The sequence below is a fragment of the Quercus lobata genome, chromosome 8 (genome assembly GCF_001633185.2).
Source record: "Quercus lobata isolate SW786 chromosome 8, ValleyOak3.0 Primary Assembly, whole genome shotgun sequence".
NCBI lineage: Eukaryota > Viridiplantae > Streptophyta > Magnoliopsida > Fagales > Fagaceae > Quercus > Quercus lobata.
The window spans coordinates 29600682-29621450 of record NC_044911.1 but is presented as its reverse complement, the minus strand read 5'-3'; the positions used below and the strand labels follow the sequence as shown (position 1 = coordinate 29621450).

General features: G+C 33.9%; 1 protein-coding gene across 2 annotated transcripts; it reads right to left on the bottom strand.

Moving 5' to 3' along the window:
• Positions 1-5026: 5026 nt before the first annotated feature.
• On the bottom strand, positions 5027-17912 carry LOC115957253 (protein ENHANCED DOWNY MILDEW 2-like). 2 transcript variants are annotated; one of them, XM_031075451.1, is made up of 18 exons: positions 17332-17912; positions 17156-17252; positions 16519-16569; positions 16286-16431; positions 16007-16103; positions 15793-15900; positions 14805-15052; positions 14624-14713; positions 13992-14528; positions 13707-13851; positions 13468-13569; positions 12903-12995; positions 12737-12778; positions 10696-10806; positions 6558-6629; positions 6342-6460; positions 5861-5924; positions 5027-5758 (listed from the first exon to the last, which is right to left on the bottom strand). In XM_031075451.1, exons 1-18 carry the CDS (start codon positions 17736-17738, stop codon positions 5453-5455), a joined length of 2835 nt encoding a protein of 944 aa, XP_030931311.1. In that variant the 5' UTR covers positions 17739-17912; the 3' UTR covers positions 5027-5452. The 2 variants fall into 2 exon arrangements, with proteins under 2 accessions (XP_030931311.1, XP_030931312.1); XM_031075452.1 differs by having other exon boundaries at positions 16519-16545.
• Positions 17913-20769: the final 2857 nt, after the last annotated feature.

Genomic DNA, 20769 nt, shown 5'->3' with positions numbered 1-20769 from the left:
CTCTCTCTGCTATCTCGTGTAGGTTTTTCCCGTCCCACTAAGGTGGTGGAGTAGGGGTGGGGGTGGGGATGGGGATGGGGCAAGATATTTTCTCACACTTTGGGGCGGGTGGAGATGGCTTTAGGCTTTTTAGCCCCATCTCATCTCCGTCCTGCCTCCCCCTATTAGTGTTAAAAACTTAGTTTATATTAATAATTATTTAAATGCATGAATATTAATACCTTTTGTTTTATTGTGATATTGTCTTATTAAACACTTTGGATAATATTATTCAATTCTTACTAAAAATTAGTTTGATTAAAATAATAAATTGTAATTTCAAGTATATTTATATTAATGAAACAAATTTTTTTTTTTTAAATAAATTTAATAGGAGTGGAGTGGGGTGTGACCAATTACCATGAAATAAATTTTGTGGGGTGGGGCAGGGCAAGGCAGGGCCTCGTGAAGCCTTAGGGGTGGGGATTGGGCAAGGTACCTTGCTCCACCATACGAGGCAGGGTAGCGATGGGGTAAAACAAAATCATGCAGGACAGAGGTGAAAACACCTTCCTTTGGCCCTGTCTAGCCCCATTATCATCTCTCTCTCTCTCTCTCTCTCTCTCTCTCTCTCTCTCCATGTTTCTTTCTTCTCTTCTTATATAATATTTTGTTGGACAGAGTTTGGCTACAAAGTACAAACTTAGTTGTAACTTAAGACTACAATTTCTTTTTTTAAAAATTAACATTGCTACATATTTTGAAAATCTAATAATTGGATTGCATGTTCTTTACGCTCTTAACACACATGTCAATTGTTATGCCAATCTGATATTATTTATTATATGATCCTTAAACTTATTTTGTATGCTTAATTTTTTATTACACAATTTTGTAATTAAAACAATTGATTGATGATATAGCTATTGATCTTTGATCTTCTGAAAATTTTGCAAGAATGGATGATATTAGAAGAAAATAAAATCCAATCATGGATTTGTCAAAATTCACATCCAATAAAAAGATATTGAATGAAGTTGTAGCCTTAGGTAACAATAAAGTTTGTAACCAAACTTTGTCCAATAGTATTTCCAAGCCACAAGGTGCCTTCCATATCCATTGTATAGGGTGCCCTCCTTTGCACTTGTTAGTGTAAAAATCAATGTATGCACATAGAACCGATGTCCAAAGAGGGATAGGAATGCTTATAGAATATTTGTGATACTCTAAATCAAATGGTTTAAGTGTGTATTCTGCAAACGTGTGCTGAGTCTAATATTAGATGTTTACTAGGTGAATCTTGGACTTATAAGTGATTATAACGAGCCCCAATTGTCACTTGATTAATCCTTTTGGGGTGTAAGTGTAGATATAGCTAGTGCTTTCCTCAAGTCATTACAAGTATAAGAGCAAGCTTGGTCACGCCATGTGGCTCGACTTAGTCTTTCTCTCTTTTCTTTTAGGTTTTTTGGTCTCTCTCTATATGTGTGTGTACCTTGATTCACTTACACTACTCATACTTTTGTAGCTACAACTATTTGTGGAAGAATATAAATCCTATGTCCTATTTTTTGTGTCCCACTTTATGCTTCATCAGTGTGGCATGTCATGTGCTTTATTTTTCTTTTTAACATTTTCAAACTTTGGTTATTTTATAAAAGAAGTAAAAAGAATACATGGAATACATAGCAAGTTGTGATTGGTAGAGTGTAAAATGGAGCACAAAAAGTGAGATAGAGGATTATGTATGTGTTGTGTAGGATGTATGTAAAATACTTGGAGTTGCTTCCAATCATTGGGATTTCGTAAGGTGTAGTGATTGGTCACTTGTATTTAATTCAATTAACTAAAGTCCAGTTCTATGCGTTCTCTAATCTTTACTGGACAAACTATGTCTCAAAGTAGAAACATAGGGATTTGAGAGTTTGATTACAAGTGTTTTTTTTTTTTCTTTTTTCTTTTTTCTTTCTATTCTCTATATTGTTCTTTTTTTCCCCCATCTCTTTATATTAATTTTCTTGTTAATTTTGTAATGCAGCCATAGTTGAATGTCCACTGTCACTTCCTACAAATTCATCTTCTATGCCAAATGTACCACCCCCTCAATCCCAACATGATTCTACTATGGCTGAAGGCCAATCTAAATTTGTTAATGTTGAAATTTATACAGTAGCAAAGATTGATGGTGCAAATAATCTAGCAGATCCCTTTATCAAAACCTTGCCCCAGTGAACTTTTGAGTCACACTTGGAGGGAATGAGAGTTAGATTGGTGCACAATAGTATTTAAGGGCAAGTGGGAGATTGTTAGGATTAGTGCCCTAAAATCCTATTGTATGATGCTATGAATGACATTGTGTTATAAATAATAAAGTTGTTTTATTATTTAAAATAATGGTAACATGAATATTTTGACATTATCATATAGTCTTTGAGATGCATTGTATGTGATTTAGTCACGAGAGATATAAATCACAAGTTCTTTGTAAACTCAAAACCTTAGTTTGTAGTCGACGATGAAATTTGGCATTTCATCTGTGATGACTATAACATGTCAACTAAGATAGTTTGTCTTGATCATGGAAGTGGATACTTCTAATTGATATATTGATGTGTCTTAAGTGTGTAAGATATATTGAACTAGACCGCTATGAAATTAATTATTCTATTAACTATTGTCAACTGAAAAATAAATCTCACAAATTTCATTTACATAAACTCTCAATCTTGAGAGGATTGTGAACCCGATCAAGAAATATAGATTGCTTTGATATATCAAGAGTGAGATCTAATCTCAATATGTCGGGCAACCACAAGTAGTGTTGAAAGAACTCATATTCTCAAGATGAAATTTATAGTCTCTTTCTTTCTTTCTTTCTTTCTTTTTTTTTTTTTTTTTTTTTTTTTTTTTTTTTGTGTGAGAAACATAGTCTCTTTCTAAAGATACAAAATATTCCCTTGAGATAAGTTTAATGGGTTTGGTTATTTAGAGTGTTAGGCCTAACCACTTTAGTAAAGAGTTATCAAATCTTATATTTTATGAAATGTGATTTCATAAATATATAAATAACTTGAAGGATTAAATCAGGAACTCAAGGATTAAGAGGTAGTAATTTTCAAAGTAACAGTTATATATTATGACTTTGTATTACTATGAATATTTTCATGAATTGGTTAATTGTTTAGATAATTAAGTCTTGGGATATAATTTTCTTAAAAAGGCTTAGAGTGCAATTATATTTTTATAGTGGTATTAAATATAATTAATAGTAATTTTGGGTTTGTCAAGAGTTGACAGATAAGCATGAAGCACATTGGAGCTAGAGCTTTATTTATCCATTTGGTCACATCCCAAGCCACACACAATAGCCTAATTGAATTGTCCCAAAAGGCTAACCCAATTAGATAATTAGTTAATTATTTAATAAGAGTTATTAAGTAAAATAATTGTTCAGACAGTTATTAGTATGTACGAGAAAAACAAAAGAAAACAATTTTTGAAAAAGAACAAGTTCTTGGAAACAAAAAAGCACGTACAAAACTAATTGCAAGACCACACACCTTGGGCATATATGGAATTGGGATGAAGATTGAAGGTCTTTCCAAATTCAATCTTCTTCTTTGTTTTGAATTTTACTAGATCAAGGTACGCCTTTCTATTCTTTGTTTCTAAAGTTCAGTTATTCCATGTTATCTCACATAAATGAAGTAGATCCATTAATTTCCGTTGTTTGTTTGGTATAAGATGCAAAACTATGTTTGATGGAATCAATAGAGAGATTTGGGGCAAGTAGCTTCAAGGAGTTTGGAATAGTGAGGGAGACTCAGGGCATGGGACATTCATGAGTTAAGGAGGACAAAAGGGTCATTTGATGATGAATGGAATTTAAGGCCTAGGTTCCCTGAGTTTAACTAGCACACTGACGTGAAGAATGTATAGCTAACACATGAACTCATATTTGTATCACATGTAGTCTTCAAGGAGGCACTAGAGGAGTGGTGTATTAGAGAAAATACAAATTTGGGTCTGTCTAGGAACAACTTATCTAGCTTGTTGCTGAAAAAATTTTGTTGAAAGTATGCTAAAATATACTTGTACCTTGAAAAAAATTGAAAAAGTAAGAAAATGCGAGAAAAAAATGAGGTTTTAAAAAACTGTACATAAAAGCTAAAAGCTAAGCTTATAAACTGATGCCAAACAGAATAAAAGTTTGGTTACAAAGTTAGTTGTAGTCATTGGCCAATGGCTACAACTTCCACTAAAAAACTTAACGTGACTACATTTTTTGAAAATCTAATCGTTGGATTGCATGTTTTTTATATTTTTAATACACAAGTCAAATTTCTTATCAATTAGATGTTATTTACTATTCAATCCATAAACTTGTTTTTATGCATGATTTTTTAGACTACAAAAATTTTAGTATTTGATTGATGACATAGTTATTGATCTTTGATATTTTGGAAATTATATAAGAAGAAAATGTAATTCAATGGTAAATTTGTCAAAATTCACTTCTAATAAAAAAATATTGAGTGGATTCGTAGTCACTAGCTACAACTAAGTTTGTAGCGAAACTTTGTCCTTAAAGAAAAGCATAATTATGAGTATAAGCACAATGATAAGTGGAGAATTATGTGTGGCAAGGATTATAAGAATAGTAAGGTTGCTTCAAGGTGACTAGCCAAGAAATATTTGACATTCTGAAGAGACATTTCTTTTAGATGACAAATTTCATTGAAACAATATAAATAATTTTTTACTTATCAAAATTTTTTAAGATTTAAAAGTTATCAAAGAAAAATAAGGATACAAAATGAAAAGGCAAAAATTTGGATTAAAGAGAAAATTACAAATAGGGTGTGGATTGAATTTTGAATTCTCTAACTTCCTTTTTATTTATTTATTTATTTATTTTGGTTACTACTAAAAAAATATTATTATTTAACTGAAAATGATTTAATGATAAGACAAAAAAAAAATTTAAATGTAAATTAAAATTTTTTAAATCTACATTTCATAAATTTGAAATATATATTGTATAAACTATAACTAGTTACAACTGTTAAATATTATCATTTTTAACACATAACTAAATATTGCCGCAATGTGAGTATTTAGTTATGTGGGAGTACACAAACTTCACTAACACATACAAATACGATCTACTCCTCGAAATATGTAAGGCAGTTATTTGCATTAATGCGATTGCAGTATTTGTGGCTGTACAAGCAACTGACTGTTTAAAAGTTTCTGCAAGTTCAACTACAGGCTTCAAGAGGTGGCAAAACGTTAAGGAAGATAAATATTACACAATACGATCCTAGTTATGTAACGAGTCCTCGACATGGAAGTGGGATGTGAGCTCTCACATTTGTCTCTATCCTCTCTTGTGCTTCTCCTCCCGGCCATTGAACTCTGATTGAATTCATCCACATTGTCCTCGGTACCCTTGAAACTGGTTCTCCAAATTCTAGAGGTATCTATTACCAAGATTGGTGCCTGACGATGAACCATGCCAATTTCCCATATCACCAGGTGGGTGCAAGCCTGTATGGTCCCAAAAAAAACCACAGTTCTCAATAAGATAATTCTGGGCATTTTTTCCTTCCAAACACATCTCTGGTTGCTCCTTGAATATGTGGCCATGCTCTTGAGCTATTGCTTTGTGTCTTGCAGTCCAATCACGACGACTCCAAAGATAGAGTGGCGGTGGCTTCAAATTCCAGTCCTCCAATGTCTTGTCATGAACATCAACAGATCCAGGTAGGTAAAATGACTGAAAAGAGGACAAAAAAGTAAATGAGCCATTTTGGAAGTTCACTTTACATCTAATATGATCTATATCAGGATAAACAGATGTAGCTTCTTGTTGATTTACCTTGCCTGAGAGTACCTCATGGTCCTCCCAAATTAAGTCATATGCAGCATTATTCTTGTCAAGTCTGGTAAACAGCAAACAAAAGAAAGAGAGATTTCAGCTCTTGCTTTGCTTAGCAATGAGAGAGAGCAGAAGAGTATATGAGGCCCATTAAGCATGAGTCCCGAGTCAACCCCAAAGTCCCATTGTAGCTTAGACACTTAAGAAGCCAGTATCCAACTCCTTCCCTAACAATATTGGACGTCTAATTAAATGTGACTCACCTCATAACTCCCACATAACTAAATACTTAATAAAGCCATCATCAACTCCCTTCTTGCAATGTGAGTATTTTCTTTCTACTAAAATAATCGAGGGGAAAAAACAGGTCAATTAAAGAAGCTTAAAATCCAAGCCCTCCCCAAAACTCATGCTAATTTTACCTCTTGCTTTGGTTTGAAACATTAAGAGAATAAGATTATAAATAACTACAAGCAATTACCGTCTGGTTTCCTTTGGAACAATAAGAATTAGGAGCTTTGGTTTAAACTCCAAGGCCTTGTTAATAAACTTGTTAGCAAGAGATGCTTTGATCCCAAAAGGGGGATTCAGCCCCATGATCTGCCCACAAAGAAAACAAAAGAAGTACATGAAACCTGTACACGAGTTAAGAAATATATTAAACAACTTACTTTTTGCCAAGATTTTTGCCTCTTACCAGTTGGGAACCATTGGGTAATTCTTCCGGATTGACACTCATCCAGTCTCTCTTCTCAAAACTGAAATCATTCTGCAAAAGAAGGATCCTTATATAACTAATATCAGGAAAGAATAAGGGATCGGCAGAGGAGAGAAAACAGAGAGAATTCCTATCTATCACTAAAATCATTGGGTTCAAGTTAAGTTTTTAAGTTTTTTATTTTTATTTTTATTTTTTTTGTGGGACAGAAGATTTCAAAAAAAATTATATTCTTTTTAAACACAAAAAATTCAGGCTATTTTTTTTTTTTTTTTGAAGAGTCAAAAAGTATGTAATATTCAATAGAATAACAAGATTTAAAGGAACTTATTTTCTTGTCATACCAGACAAAATAGGAGGTTTACCCAAAAGCTTAACTAAACATAGCCTTTATTTCAACTTCTTGGGCATAACATGTAGTCCTATATATAATAGAACCATATTCTGCACTTCTTTCACGGCAAAAGGGTGTTTTATTCAATGAAAAGTAAAGAAAATACGAATCAGATGAAAAACCTAGCACCCAAATCATAGTAGCAAGTTTTTTACAATATCAAAATTATAAAAAAGGTATGAATACAAAATAGTTAATAAAAACATCAATTTTGGTATGTATTTCATTGTTAACCATCCCCTTGTGAATTATAAAACAACATTTACCCACATTAAAAGGATCAATACCTTTTATTCAATAAAGATACTTATTGACACGTATTTTGCAGTAAAAATTATTTCCATGGAATATACACAATCATTGAAAGCAAATTAAGTTTGCCATAAGCTTGGAGAAGTACTCATATTTTACAAAAACACCAATTATTTTACAAACTGAGGTTGCTGTGTACAAAGATGCAGACACAAAGACCTGCTAATGAAATATAATTCTTTTATCCCATATTGTTGATCTTGTTTAGAAAACCAACTTTTTAAGAAACATCATTTAATGCATTGTCTATTAGATAAAAATGAAGAAGTTTTCAAAGCTACCCTCCTTAATCTTAACTCAAATAAAACAAGTAAAAAAAAAGTTTTTGACTTTTCAAATAAAGTGATAAATTAGAAATGTTATTAGTAGTGTTCATTGATTTATTAAAGGATACTGTATTTTGGGAAATCCCAAAATAGTATAGTGGACGAATAATATCGGACAAAAGAAGTATTAAGCAAAAAGTATAACTAGTTCTCAACAAGTTAACAGATATCTATATCTTTCCTTCCTCTTCAACCTTGAGTTAAGTATCAAGCTCTATACTCTATATACTGAAATTTCAACCATAAAGGGGCTCTGTCTGTGTTGTCAGGCTAGCAGCCTTGCTTTCTGTTGTTTGTGGTTGACTGCTGGTAGGAGTTGACATTATGTATGGGATTTGGGAGATCTGGATTTCTGTTGTCCCAGGGTGCGTATATAGATGCTGGTTTTAGCATTTGTTGTTAGGTGGGTAGGGGTTTATGTGTATCTGGGGGTTGTTTGTGGCTGCTGTGTCAATCTGGTGTATGTAGCTTGGCTGCTTGGCTGCTTGTGTCTTTGTGTTGTTTGAGCTGTAATTGTTCCATTTTTTATTAATAAGATTTAATTATTCATTAAAAAAAAAAGAAAAAGAAAAAGGGAGAAGCTGAGTGAAAGTGTAGCCCTAGCATTCCTAAACTTGTTCCCCAGATGCCAAATGGCTATGCTAACTGCACAAAATTGTGCCATCTCAAGGTTATATAAAATAATTAATACTAACACCAAACCTAAAATCACATTTTTAACTTAGGGATTTCTAATCATTTTAATTAATAATTAAACTTAGCTATGATGAACCTTTTGAGCAACCACATTCCACATCTACCAAATACTAACAAAATATGAAACAGTTTCACAGAAACACAACCAAAAAATAATGTAAACTTCAACTTTCATATAAGCAAGATAGAAACATGAAAAACAATGCAACAACAGAAGAGACCAAACCTAATAAACAGTATTAAAAAAAGAAAAAAAGAGAAGTTAGAAATTACTTGCAAAGTTGCTTCAAACTGCATTGAAGGCAACCCGAAGTGAATTGTACATAAATGACAAATCCATTTATATGTTACTTGTATAATTTTAAATTTTCAAATTCTGGAAAAATTTAGCTACAAACCGATTAGGAGGAACTAGGTGGCATTCTCTTAAATAGACAGGGTCCTTATCAAGTGAATGTCACATGACATTGTTACAGACCAAGTTTCATGTTGACAGACATTCCCATTTCTCTTTCTTTGTCATTTCCGCTCTGCCAACTCCTTCTCATCACTCCACCATTCCCACCCCAGCAACCTTTTCTCTACTGTGTGAGTGCCAGTGGTACAAAGACTGCGATTTTGGCGCCAATAATGCCATCAGCATTTGAGAGATGCTTCGCTAAGAGGAAGGTGTCGAAGAAAATACCAGTTTCGACTATTATGCGTGTGTTTGGCATTGATGAAAGTTGTCAGCTTATTTTTGATACTATTTATGAGCTTCACTGTACTTTTTGGTACTATTCATAGATCTCACTATATTATTTCAGCTAACCTTTAGCTTTATCTATAATACTTTCAGTAAAAAGTTTTCAAATTCAGCAAAATAAGCGAATTCTACTGTACTTTCAACACTTTTTGTTCCTTTTGGATTCTAAAAGGAACAATTTTTATCTTTATGGTGCTCGTTGACACAACTCAAAAACAACACATTTCTTTGGTACATGGTGCTTAGAAAATACAGTCCCCCCCCCCCCCTCTCTTTTTCTCACTCTATCTCTCTCTGTGCAACAACAAAGGTAAAACCCATTTCCTTCTTTCCAATTACAATCTTTGCTCTAGTTGCAACCTTCTGATACTCTTTGCACCTCGAACAAAAACCCCATTTCACATAATTTGATTTTTTTTTTTTTTTTATTGGCATGAATTTTCTTTATTTCTTTTTCTAATTTTTCTTTTGCAGATTGACATGGCCTCCATTGTTGCTAACTTGCCTCCCCCATTGCTGTACCATGGTAGAGCTGCTAATCTCTTCGACCCCTTCATCTTGGCAAAGCTCCTCTCAAATGCTGACGAAATCATTGGCAGCAAAATCCCAGTCCTTGTACCATTGGACCACACAATAGAGAAAAGGTGGGTAGGGGTGGGGGTTGGAATGGCAGAGTGATGAGAGGGGGTTGGGGGAGAGGAAACTACAAAGAAAGAGAAGAGGGGATTGGGGCTAAAAGAGAACGGCATTTTACATAATACCTGGTCCGTTAAATTACTTAACAATGTTATGTGATGTTCACATGACAAGGACACTTGCCTATTTAAAAGAATGCAACCTAGCAGTTAGGAGGAATTTCCTACTTTCAGTCTGCTTTACGGAAGACACTGGCTTTCAGTTTGCTTTACAAAAAGAGAGATTTAAAGAAAAGAACTATCATGCAATGCCTATAGTACGATACAATCTATATAATTGGTTCCTTTATAAACATTTTAGTAGTAATTCAGAAAGAAATGAAAATATAATTTTATTACAAGAAATAAGAAAATCTAATTTTAGAGAAAAATAAACAAATAGAATGAATTAGCAAAGTATGTTCTGATGGTAATTTTACTCTACAATGATGATGGAAAATGTATGGCAAACATTTTATAATTAGCATTTTCTGAAAAAGCACATCAACAAATTTCTCAATGAAAAAAAAAAAATCATTAGATGCTACACAGAAATTCAAGTAATGTATAGAACTGTAATAATTCAAACTACTACCATTCAGACCCTACAAGCAAGATAAAATAACTACATTTTGCCTATTTGATCTGCAAGTATATAGATTACAAACGAGTCTTAGATTTATGCTCCCTTTAAAAGTCAATATACCATCAATTTATATTGTTATAAAATGTATGAACTTAGAATTCAAGGAAAACATAAACAAACTTTAGCACTGGCATAAACAATGCTTTTTTGTAACACATTGTTTATATTTAACTATATTTTTTCGATTTAAATTTCATATATATTTCTTGAAATGAAAATCAATTGAATCTAACCAGATTCATACCAATAAAATTAAAAATGAAAGAAAAAGGCCATGCATAGCACTGGATATAGGCTAGTACCATTATAAAAGTCAAAATCTACCTTCGCTTGGAAAAGATCATAATTTTTAAATGTGCACCCCTTCCCAGTCTTTTCAAGCTTTTCTTTCATGAGACAACTGAAATCATTAGAACCACAGCAGAAGTCGACAATCTGTTCAAGGAGGTAGTGCTTGTGAGAATAATGATGATAACCAAAACAACAATAAATGGAATTTTCCAGTAGTTAAAAGCACCAACAACAAACAGACAAAAAAATTTCGAAGTTTCAATTTCATACTCTTATTCAAAAGAATTATAAGAATTGCAGCAGCATCATTATTGCTTTGACTCTAATTATCTATCTGCAATAGATTCTTCCACAATCTGAGAAGCTTTAATCTATATTTTATGCAAAGAAGTGACTCAAGTGAGAAGTATCTTAGCCTCATACAATTCTCCTCTTTCTAGTTCATGAATGCAGAGTCAAAGCACAGAGCGTGTAAGTCCAAAGTGAGTGATTTTCCTTCACAATAAGATACAATTAAGGACCAAAATAGGCTATGTATGAACTCCATATGCCAATCCAGGAATATGTCCCGTCATGCTTGTTTCCTAATGATATTGTTTTAGTTGAGAATATATTTGCTGAGTATGTTCACTTAAAATTAATAAAATTTTCTGCAATGACATTTGTGGCTTCATTAGAATAATCATTATTGATCTCCATCACATGAAATAGCATCTACACAGGGACAGAGCAGAAGCACTGCCACTCAAGTAAGCAATGCCTCCCCCATGTCACCTTAGCTGTCAACAGCAAAACCTGTCAGTCTCATCCTGATTGCATCCATCAAGTAATACAAACCAAATTAATGCAAAATAATTACTCTTTTTGTATCTTTTTTTTGCTACACAGTTCAAACTTCAAACCTAAGAGTCAACCTGATGAAGAATCAGATATGTTGTTTACTACTGAGAAGGAAGACTTCCCACTGGTTGATGAGAAAGATCAACTCAGAGAGCAACAAATCAGAAGGTATACATGATGTGAAAATTGAGCTTGACGCATCTACTATCAATCAACCTTCCATGATGCTTAAAGTGACAAAGCTTAATGATGCGAAAAAGATTGATACAATGATACTTTTTGAGGCTCAAGACATGGTTGTATCTTTTGCAACATTGATTCCAATTTATTGTTGCATCATTTTGGTTAGGATTGTCCATCCACCCATGAAAACCGATCCACCAGCTCAGCCCAGTCCGACCCAGTCTATTCTTGCCAGTTTCGAGATGAACAGCGGTCGGTGGTGGATTAAGCTCTTCAAGAACCAATGAATACGGTTTTGGGTGTCAGTTTTCACAGATTGAAATCCAATTAAACTGACCCATCCAACGGAGACATAAGGTGTGGTTACAGCAGGCGATCTTCGCCTGTCACCCTTCATCGTCCATCATTGTTGGCCTCAACCGAATCCCACCAACACACGTGGAAGACCAAGCAGTCAAGATCGAATTTATTCTCGGTCGATGAAAGTTACTGATATTCTTCACCCAACAAGGTAGGAACAAGTTTCGGTTTGATCCCCAAACCAATTCAACTAGACAAATAAAATACTAGTCTTTAGATAGCAAACGGGCTGACAAAATGGACTAATGGGTATTCCTTTCTTTGGACTTAAATTCTCCAACATTAACAACAAGATGATCGGGATTGTTTCCATATTTCAAAGTCACACTATAAAGCTCCTGATAAATGCATAACTTCCAGTTTTCCACATTATTTTAAAAATATTTTTTTTGAAAATGAATAGAGATAGAGTAAGGCTATAAACACATGGAGCATTCTTAAAATTCTTCCCTAGTCCTTTTGGTTGGACTACGCAAAAAGAGTTATAATGATTAAATGGAAAAATAAATGGTAATAGGAAGAGAATCATAAGTTAACAACTTTTGAGCTTCGACCTACTACATTCTCAGAAAGCAATAAGGAAAACAATCTGCAGTGGTATGAATCAAGGTTATTACATACACCATATTCCCTAAAATTACAAGATGCATAACCAAATCCGAGAAAAGGAAAAGGAAAAGAATTGTCTTACCATATCACCGTTTTGCACGTAATAATGGAGCCTATTAACAATCTGCAGAATGAAAACTTATTCTATGAGCTTTGCCCAGTCATTGATCAGCTAGATCCAAGTAGACCAGATACAAAACCAAACTACAAGAAAAACTTAAATCAAATAAACCATCAGTAGAATTTACCTCCTTAAGCTTGTTCACTTTTGTGAAATGGCGACCGAAAGATGTATAGCGCGTGCCATAGAGAAAAGGTGCAAGATAGACACCGAGCTTTCTCTACAGAATGTGAACAAGTAATTTGGATAGTTTAGTATGATTTAAATTTCCTTTAATCCCTCCCTTCTTATAAGTAAAATTGTTTTTAATCACTCTCTCCCAAAGTGATTCAGTCATAGTTGACAAGTGAAATGATTTACTACACAAATCTAATTGTTGACCACATTTTCTTGAAATATCAGACCTTAATGTCAGTGGGGAAAAGGAAATAAAGAAGAAAATGATAATTTTTTTCCTTTCAAGAAGAGTTGTAGCACAAAAATAAATTCAACCCATGAATCATAATGACAGAGGAAAGACTACAAGCTTGACCACTTGAAATCAATCATTTGCCATCAAAGTATATTACACAATAAAAAGAGATTCACCATTAAGAGCATTTCAACAAGAATAATATGTGAAACAGAACTAAGGAGCCAAGTACAAATCTCATCGGTAATATCATTAAGATTTTGGTAGAACTGGCTTCAACCTTCCATTTGAAAATCTGCCAGAGAATCTCTGGTTCACAAACAGCTTTTGCATCTTCAATGCTGTAACCCTCTTCTAACCTCTGTAAGGCTGTTTGAATAGCCTGCAGGTAAACTTAAAGGATTTAAAAGAAAAAAAAAAAGAAAAAAAAGGCCACTTATAGAGATGCACAATTACAAAGTTTAGTCAAATAATTTCAACATTGGCAGAAAAATTTGACAGACAATCAGTTGGAAATACCTTAACAGAGCACTCCACTTTTCCTTGTGTGATACTCTTGTCCGATAGAGATCCATAGTATGCATCTGCACCCTGGACTTTCTGCCTTCTGATGAATTCTTCATTATTAAATGAAGTGGTGGAATTTTTCATTAGAGCCAAAATTCTGTAAATTGAAAAGTAAAATCAGTATTATCAAATCCATATATTATGTACTGAAACTTCAAATTTCAGATTTTTCCTCTCACACAAAGCTGCACTAGGCCTGTAATTTTGAAAAGAGGAAGAAAGCAAGTAAAAAATTACCGATTTTTCGTTTCAGCATTCAATACGAACTCTGAACTGTTTGATTTTATCATCACAGACTCCTCCAAAATTGTGTTCTTGATTTTCCCACTAGACAATTTCTGCTTCTTGGACCTTAATGGATACAATTCCAAATCAATCAAAGACTTATTGCTCTTTGTAGAGGACTTGCTTCCAACCACAGTGAAAGACTTGCAAGGGATAGACCTAATATTTTCCTTTACAGATTTTCCAACCAAGTCAATTGTATTCTTTTTTTTCAAGGAATCAAAATCCTGCCTAAAACATCTTTTCTTAATCTTTTTGGTAGAATCTCCACCTTCGACACTGTTGCACATCTTTTTGACCCGATTCGGCAACTTTAATATAATTTTTCCTGCACTTAAATTGTCACAAACCATTCCTTTTCTTGAAGCCACGGCCTTCTTTTTGCTTGATAGCTTCTCTCCTTCATGTTGTCTCTTTATTCCTTTAGCATCAGGAAACTTTAAGTGGTCTCTAAGTGGAGTCCCAAGTTCTTTATTGATCTCATGATCCCTGTTCAAAATATTTGGCAATCCAATGTCATTTAATGAACAATGTATATACATTCTAAAAAACATGAATGAGATTACATATACTTGACTTCTTACAAGCAATATATCAGAATTCGATTTGGAAGCAGGCCATCCCAAGCCCTTTGTAAAATATCTTCGTCATTATTATATTCAAAACAAATCCTCCTGAATCGAGGGCAAACCATATATCAGAAATTTTCCACAGAATGATACTTTTAAAACCTACTTTAAATATGAAAAAAGAATTACAGAGTACCAGGGCAAGCATTTCCTGTGATATGCCTTGGGGCAACGGCGACACAAGGCAAACTGCAACTCATGAACATTCTTATTTTCACCTTGCTTACAAACAAAACATTTGTGAGCAGGGCAAGTAAATGATTCTCCTGCAGCTATTTTTTTCTGAAGTTTTAGTGCTTGCATGTCCTGGTGTGGATGGAGCAGTTTAGCAACACATTCTGGGTGATAGAAATGGCCACAAGTTGCAGAAACACAGGGGAAGACCTTGAATGTGACAGAAAAAGTTTTGAGTTGCAGATATACACATGTAACCTAACCAAAAAGAGTGAAACACACCTAAAATCTAAGATTGCAACTTGAATAAATGAAAAAGTACTATGGGATGATCAACTGAGGTAGCCATATATCTAGAAATGACTGAAAGCAATTAAGAAAATATAACAAATAAGGGTTTTTGCTAAATCCATGTGATAACAAATTAAGTTATAAACCACTGCTATAATTACCCTTTCTATCTACATAATGACTTCCAGAATTCATCATTCACCCTGCCATCACACTCAGTATTCAGATAGGTCAGGGTAGTAAGCTAATCCTTATTGCAACTTAGTGAAGGATGTTAAAATATCATAATCAATCTCACTAGGTTCAGATTTGGTACCATAAAACATACACACGCGTGCGGGGGGGGGGGGGGGGGGGGGGGGGGGGGTGTGGGGGAACTGAGAAATACCGAACAGTTTCTTCAAATGGCTCCAAATTAAAACCAAGTAGTCACAAACACATTCACCATGAGGGTTCCATATAAATTTTAGTACCAATGTTGTGGTCAAATTCTTGATGCACAACTTTTGGGAAGTGGTATTAGACTCATCATTTAACAATTCAAATGATCATTTTTAAAGCTTGAACAAGAATATATATATATATATATATATGTATGTATGTATGTATGTGTGTGTGTGTCAAATTGTGAAGTGATTATGATTATCAGAATAGTATACCTCTGCTGGCTTTGCATCAGAAGATTTATCGGAAAATCCCAATTTGCCACAAACAAAGCATTGATGTTGCTGATACTTGCAATTTCTACACAAAAATATTGGCATTGCCTGCACAAAACCAAATACTGATTAAAGGAGAAAATAACTAGATTTCAGAGCAAAACGAGCAAATAGAGAGAATACACACACAAAATGAAAGCAAAGAAGTCAGTACCTTGACTTGAGCATCAGTATAGCCAAGAGTCTCACAGAAGTCCTCAGCCCCAGAACCTATGTTTGCATGAAAGGATCTCAAGCACTTTCCTTCACAACTGTATCAAATGCAAATTGAAATTGAAATCAACAAAGTAAATTAGTCTACCAAAAAAGGGATTATTCAACAAAATAATCCTTAAGGAAACACTACCTTTAAATTTTTTTTAAAAAAAAAAAAAAATGCATTCATTGTGCAAAAGAAAACCATTAATTAAATGAAGTCATAAAGAGAGCATACCATAGGATTTCACCACCATTGTCACAAATTGAACAAACATAATCATAGAGATAAAGTTCATTATCTTCTTCACCAAACACTTTATCATACTCCTCTTCATCATCCGAATATACTATAAAATTCAACTTCTTCCTTTTTTGAGCATCCTGTTAAACCAACTAAGGACACCTTGAACAAAAAGAAAGATTTTGCAACATAATGTGTAAGCAAGAGACTAATCAGATAGTTCTGACCTCATGAAACGCATTACTTCTCCTAGGCTTCTCCAAAAAAGTAAGCAAATACTGTCCAAAAGATTAATAATATGCAACTTAGAGAAGCTAGTAAAAGTAATAACATATAAAATGAGTACAACAGTATTCCATAGTACATTTGCTTGATTCTCTTTCTTTTCAAATGTAATCAGTGGCAGAGGGAGGGGGGTCAGGGGACAGATGCCCCTCCCCCTCTATTTTAGTGTTAAAATTCAAAATTTCGAGCCAATTTTTGGTAATGCCCCCCTTCAAATTTTTTTTTTTAAGAAGTATAAACGCTCTTTAATGTATTATTGTCTTCTTTTTTAATTTAATAATGACTTTTTTGTCATATATAAATCATATAATTTTAGGAGCATTTAAAGCATTGGTTTATAAAATAAAAGATTAAATCTCTTTAATAAAAGTTCTTTTTGTTTTCCAAAGACAAATTCATTTTCATTTGCACTTAGGGAGTTAGGGATATAGGAATACAATGATACATTTAAGAAACATTTCTGGCTCCACCACTGAATGTAAGTATTTGTAATTCTATAAAACAAAAGTTATCTCTTCAATAAGCAAATACAGACTTTCATACTAAACAACAACAGAGATAGATACAAGAAGTAATAACCTTAGATTTTACTAAAGGTTCATCTCTTTTAGCAGCTTCAGTGATCAATTGTATGTGATCCAATAGATCATTCTCAGAAGGTTCAACCTCAAATGAGCTGCAAAACACACAGGTGATCACAAAAACGAGCAAAACAGCACTTAGGATATCATATATATAATATAAGAAAAGCAAACCTAAATGTTTTCATCAAGTGGTTCCATAGAGATTTTTCTGATGCCTCTGGATTCTTTTTAACAAAATGAAGCCACTGAACAGTCACTAAAATTGTCCTGATTGTGTTCTCGAAAGCCTTCCTTGGCTTTTGAAGTGTTATCCAGCTTTTCTCCTTGGAAAGCACACAAATTTCAGGCCGCACATAGGAAAGTTGAAATTTCCATGCTATGACGCACTTGTAGATTCTCTGAAGCCCATCATCACCATCCCCACGTACGAAAACTTGTGTTTCCAAGTCACCAAAGAAATCACCCTCGCTCCATTGTAGTGGCAAAACAGACAATGAAACGGGATTTCCCATGTGATCGATAAAATCATAGTTTGTGACAAACTCTGCCACAATCTCACTCTCTTCATCGGATGCCATTGAATTTCCACACCAAGACTGTACAATCGAGCAATAAATATATTTCGGTACACTCTAAAACCCCATTCCCTTCTCTTTTCCTACACTTTCTCGTCAACCAAACAAAGCATTTCACACAACAACAAAAAAAAAGGTAACAACAACAACAACAACAACAATAATAATAATAATAATAAATAATAAAATTAAATATATTAAAAAAAAAAAAAAAGTAACTAGAACTCTAAAAATTTGGTTTCCTTTGTTTTAGACTACTACTACTACTACTACAAGAAGTATAATAATAGAGTTAACAGTGCGAGAGAACCCTAGACTGTGCAGAAATGGAAGAAGATGATGAAAAAGAAGAAGAAGAAGAAGATGGACACGGCATTGGCATGTGATGTGTGTGTGAGAGTGAGAGTGAGAGTGAAAGTGAGAGAGAAGGGCGTACGAATAATTTGAATAACCGTCTTTTTATCCATTTATGGTAACCGGCTTTATTAATATCAGCTACCTGTTTGTCCTTTTATGGGGAATGCCTACTGTCACATATGTTTACCCTTTTGCCCTTTACTATTCTTCAAAATTCAAACATCTACCCCTTACTTTACTTGTAAACATTTTGCTATTTAATTATTTTTTGGATAAACTATATATTTGGTCTTTATTTTTTACAACATATTTTAATTTGGTCCTTAATTTTTTAATTGTGTTAATTTAATCTCTGTTGTTATATCTTAGATGAAAATTGATAACATGTTAAAAGGCCAAAATAAAATTTTATTGTATTGTCACGTCAATGAAAGCTAATGGTGTATAGGATAAGAGTCAAATACATAGTTTACCCTTATTTTTTTTATTAAAAAAAAAAACACTTACAATTTCTAATCTTTTATTTTATTAATTAAAAAACTTTAACACTTTGCTAAACTATTATTATAAAGGCCGTATTTTATTAAAGTGTTACTAATAAGAAATACTTATTTTCATAATTGAATCTAAATAATTCAATTAATGATCAATATTTATTAACCTACCCCTTTTGATACAATTATATTTGTTAGTAATTTTTTATATAATTATTACGAGTGTCGTGGGTTGTGATCCTTTTTGTGCCTTTCGGCTCTTCTTGTCAAGCAGGCAAGATGCACATATCTCCCAATCACAATTTGAGCTCATTATCGGAATGAACCCAATAGTACGTTGATGCCTCTAAGATATAAGCATTGAGCAACCACAGCCGGTTTTGCTATCCTATCTTATTTTACCATTCCAAAAAGTTACTTTATTAATTATACCATACCAATTTATAATACTCCCAACATCCCAAAACTCTATTTTTCTCTTCTACTCATTAAAATAATATATCTTCCTAATAAAATATATTTTTTCCTTTTTTGTTTTTTCTCAATTTTCTCCCCCGCGTCCCTCCTTCCAGAATCCTCCATTACTTTACTTTTCACCTTCTTCCAGCCTCCTCCTCCAATCCATCATCCATATCAATCCAACTCCTTCACACAACTCCTCCATCACCCATATCAACCCAGATCGATGAAACAGAAAAGAAAAAAAAAAAAAGAACCATCACGCCTATAACAACGCCACAGCCACCACAACACTGATCACATATCCCAGCAAACCCAGAAAAAAAACAAAACAAAAAACCATTAACACCCACGCCGATCACAACGCCACAGCCACCACAGCTCCACCGATCTCGCCACCCACCAATCTCTGCCACGCCACAGCTACCACAACGCCGATCACATATACCAGCAAACCCAGAAAAAAAAAAAAAAAAAAAAAAAAAAAAAACACAAAACAAAACAAAACAAAAAACAATTAACACCCACGCCGATCACGCCACAGCCACCACAACGCCATAGCCACCACAGCTCCACCGATCTCGCCACCCACGAATCTCCGCCATGCCACAACCACCACAACGCCGATCACATATACCAGCAAACCCAGAAGAAAAAAAAAAAACCATTAACACCCACGCCCACCGAACCACCGTCATCAAAACCCACGATCTCCACCGTTGTCAAAACCCACACCTCCAAAGAAATCCACCAGCCTAGCCTCGTTGGAATCACCATCGGAGCCATAGGAGCTCCAATTCAAACCCATCGGAGCCATCAGAGTCACGCCGACCCATCCGATTTCACCGTTGAGGAAGCCACGGTGTCTTGGGTCTGAAGAGAGCAAAGAGTGGATGAGAAAGGAAGAAGGAAGAGAGAGAAAAAAATAGAAATAATGAGAGAGGAGAGAGAAATTCCCGGTTAAAAATAACGAGAGAGGATTAAAAAATTAATTTTTTTTATACCATTCCGCTACAGTACCATCTTACATATAAGATGGTACTGTAGCTGTATGCCAAAAAAAATTTAACATTTCCCATATAGCTTTCCAATTGTTGAGCACATTTTGGGTTTAAATGCCAAATGTACCTTACATTTGGCATTTGGCCCTCCAGCTGCGGATGCTCTTAAAGAAGTCATCGCTTGGTTATAGGTCCAAATATCATTTTATTAACTACATAAAGAGGGTCTTCACATTAGATTAAGTTTAGAGTCAGGGCCTTTCTCAACAAAATAAAAATAAATAAAAATAAATAAATAAAATTAGAGTTAGGGTAGGATAACGAGAAGAGGTTAGGCACCTTGAACCGCTTAGCCGTAATTAACCCTTATTTATATTACCGGATTACTTTAATAGAGTTTACTAAGCAAGCCCTTACACATGCACTAACACCCCAACCCTAGAATTTATTTAAGATTAGAAGTCACACAAAAAATGAAAGCAATGGAATAAATGAAGCTGACAAAAAAAGCATAGAGAATAATAAATCATCCAGACATTTAGGTCACTCAAGCATGTGAGGGTCAAGTGAGTTTATGAACATTTGAGGCAATTACATGTAAACATATGAATCAATAAGCGTGTAAGCATGTGCACCAATTGACATGTAGCATGCGGGTCAATTGACATGTAGACATATGGGTCAATCAATAGGTGAGTGTGTCACTCAATTGACATGTATGAG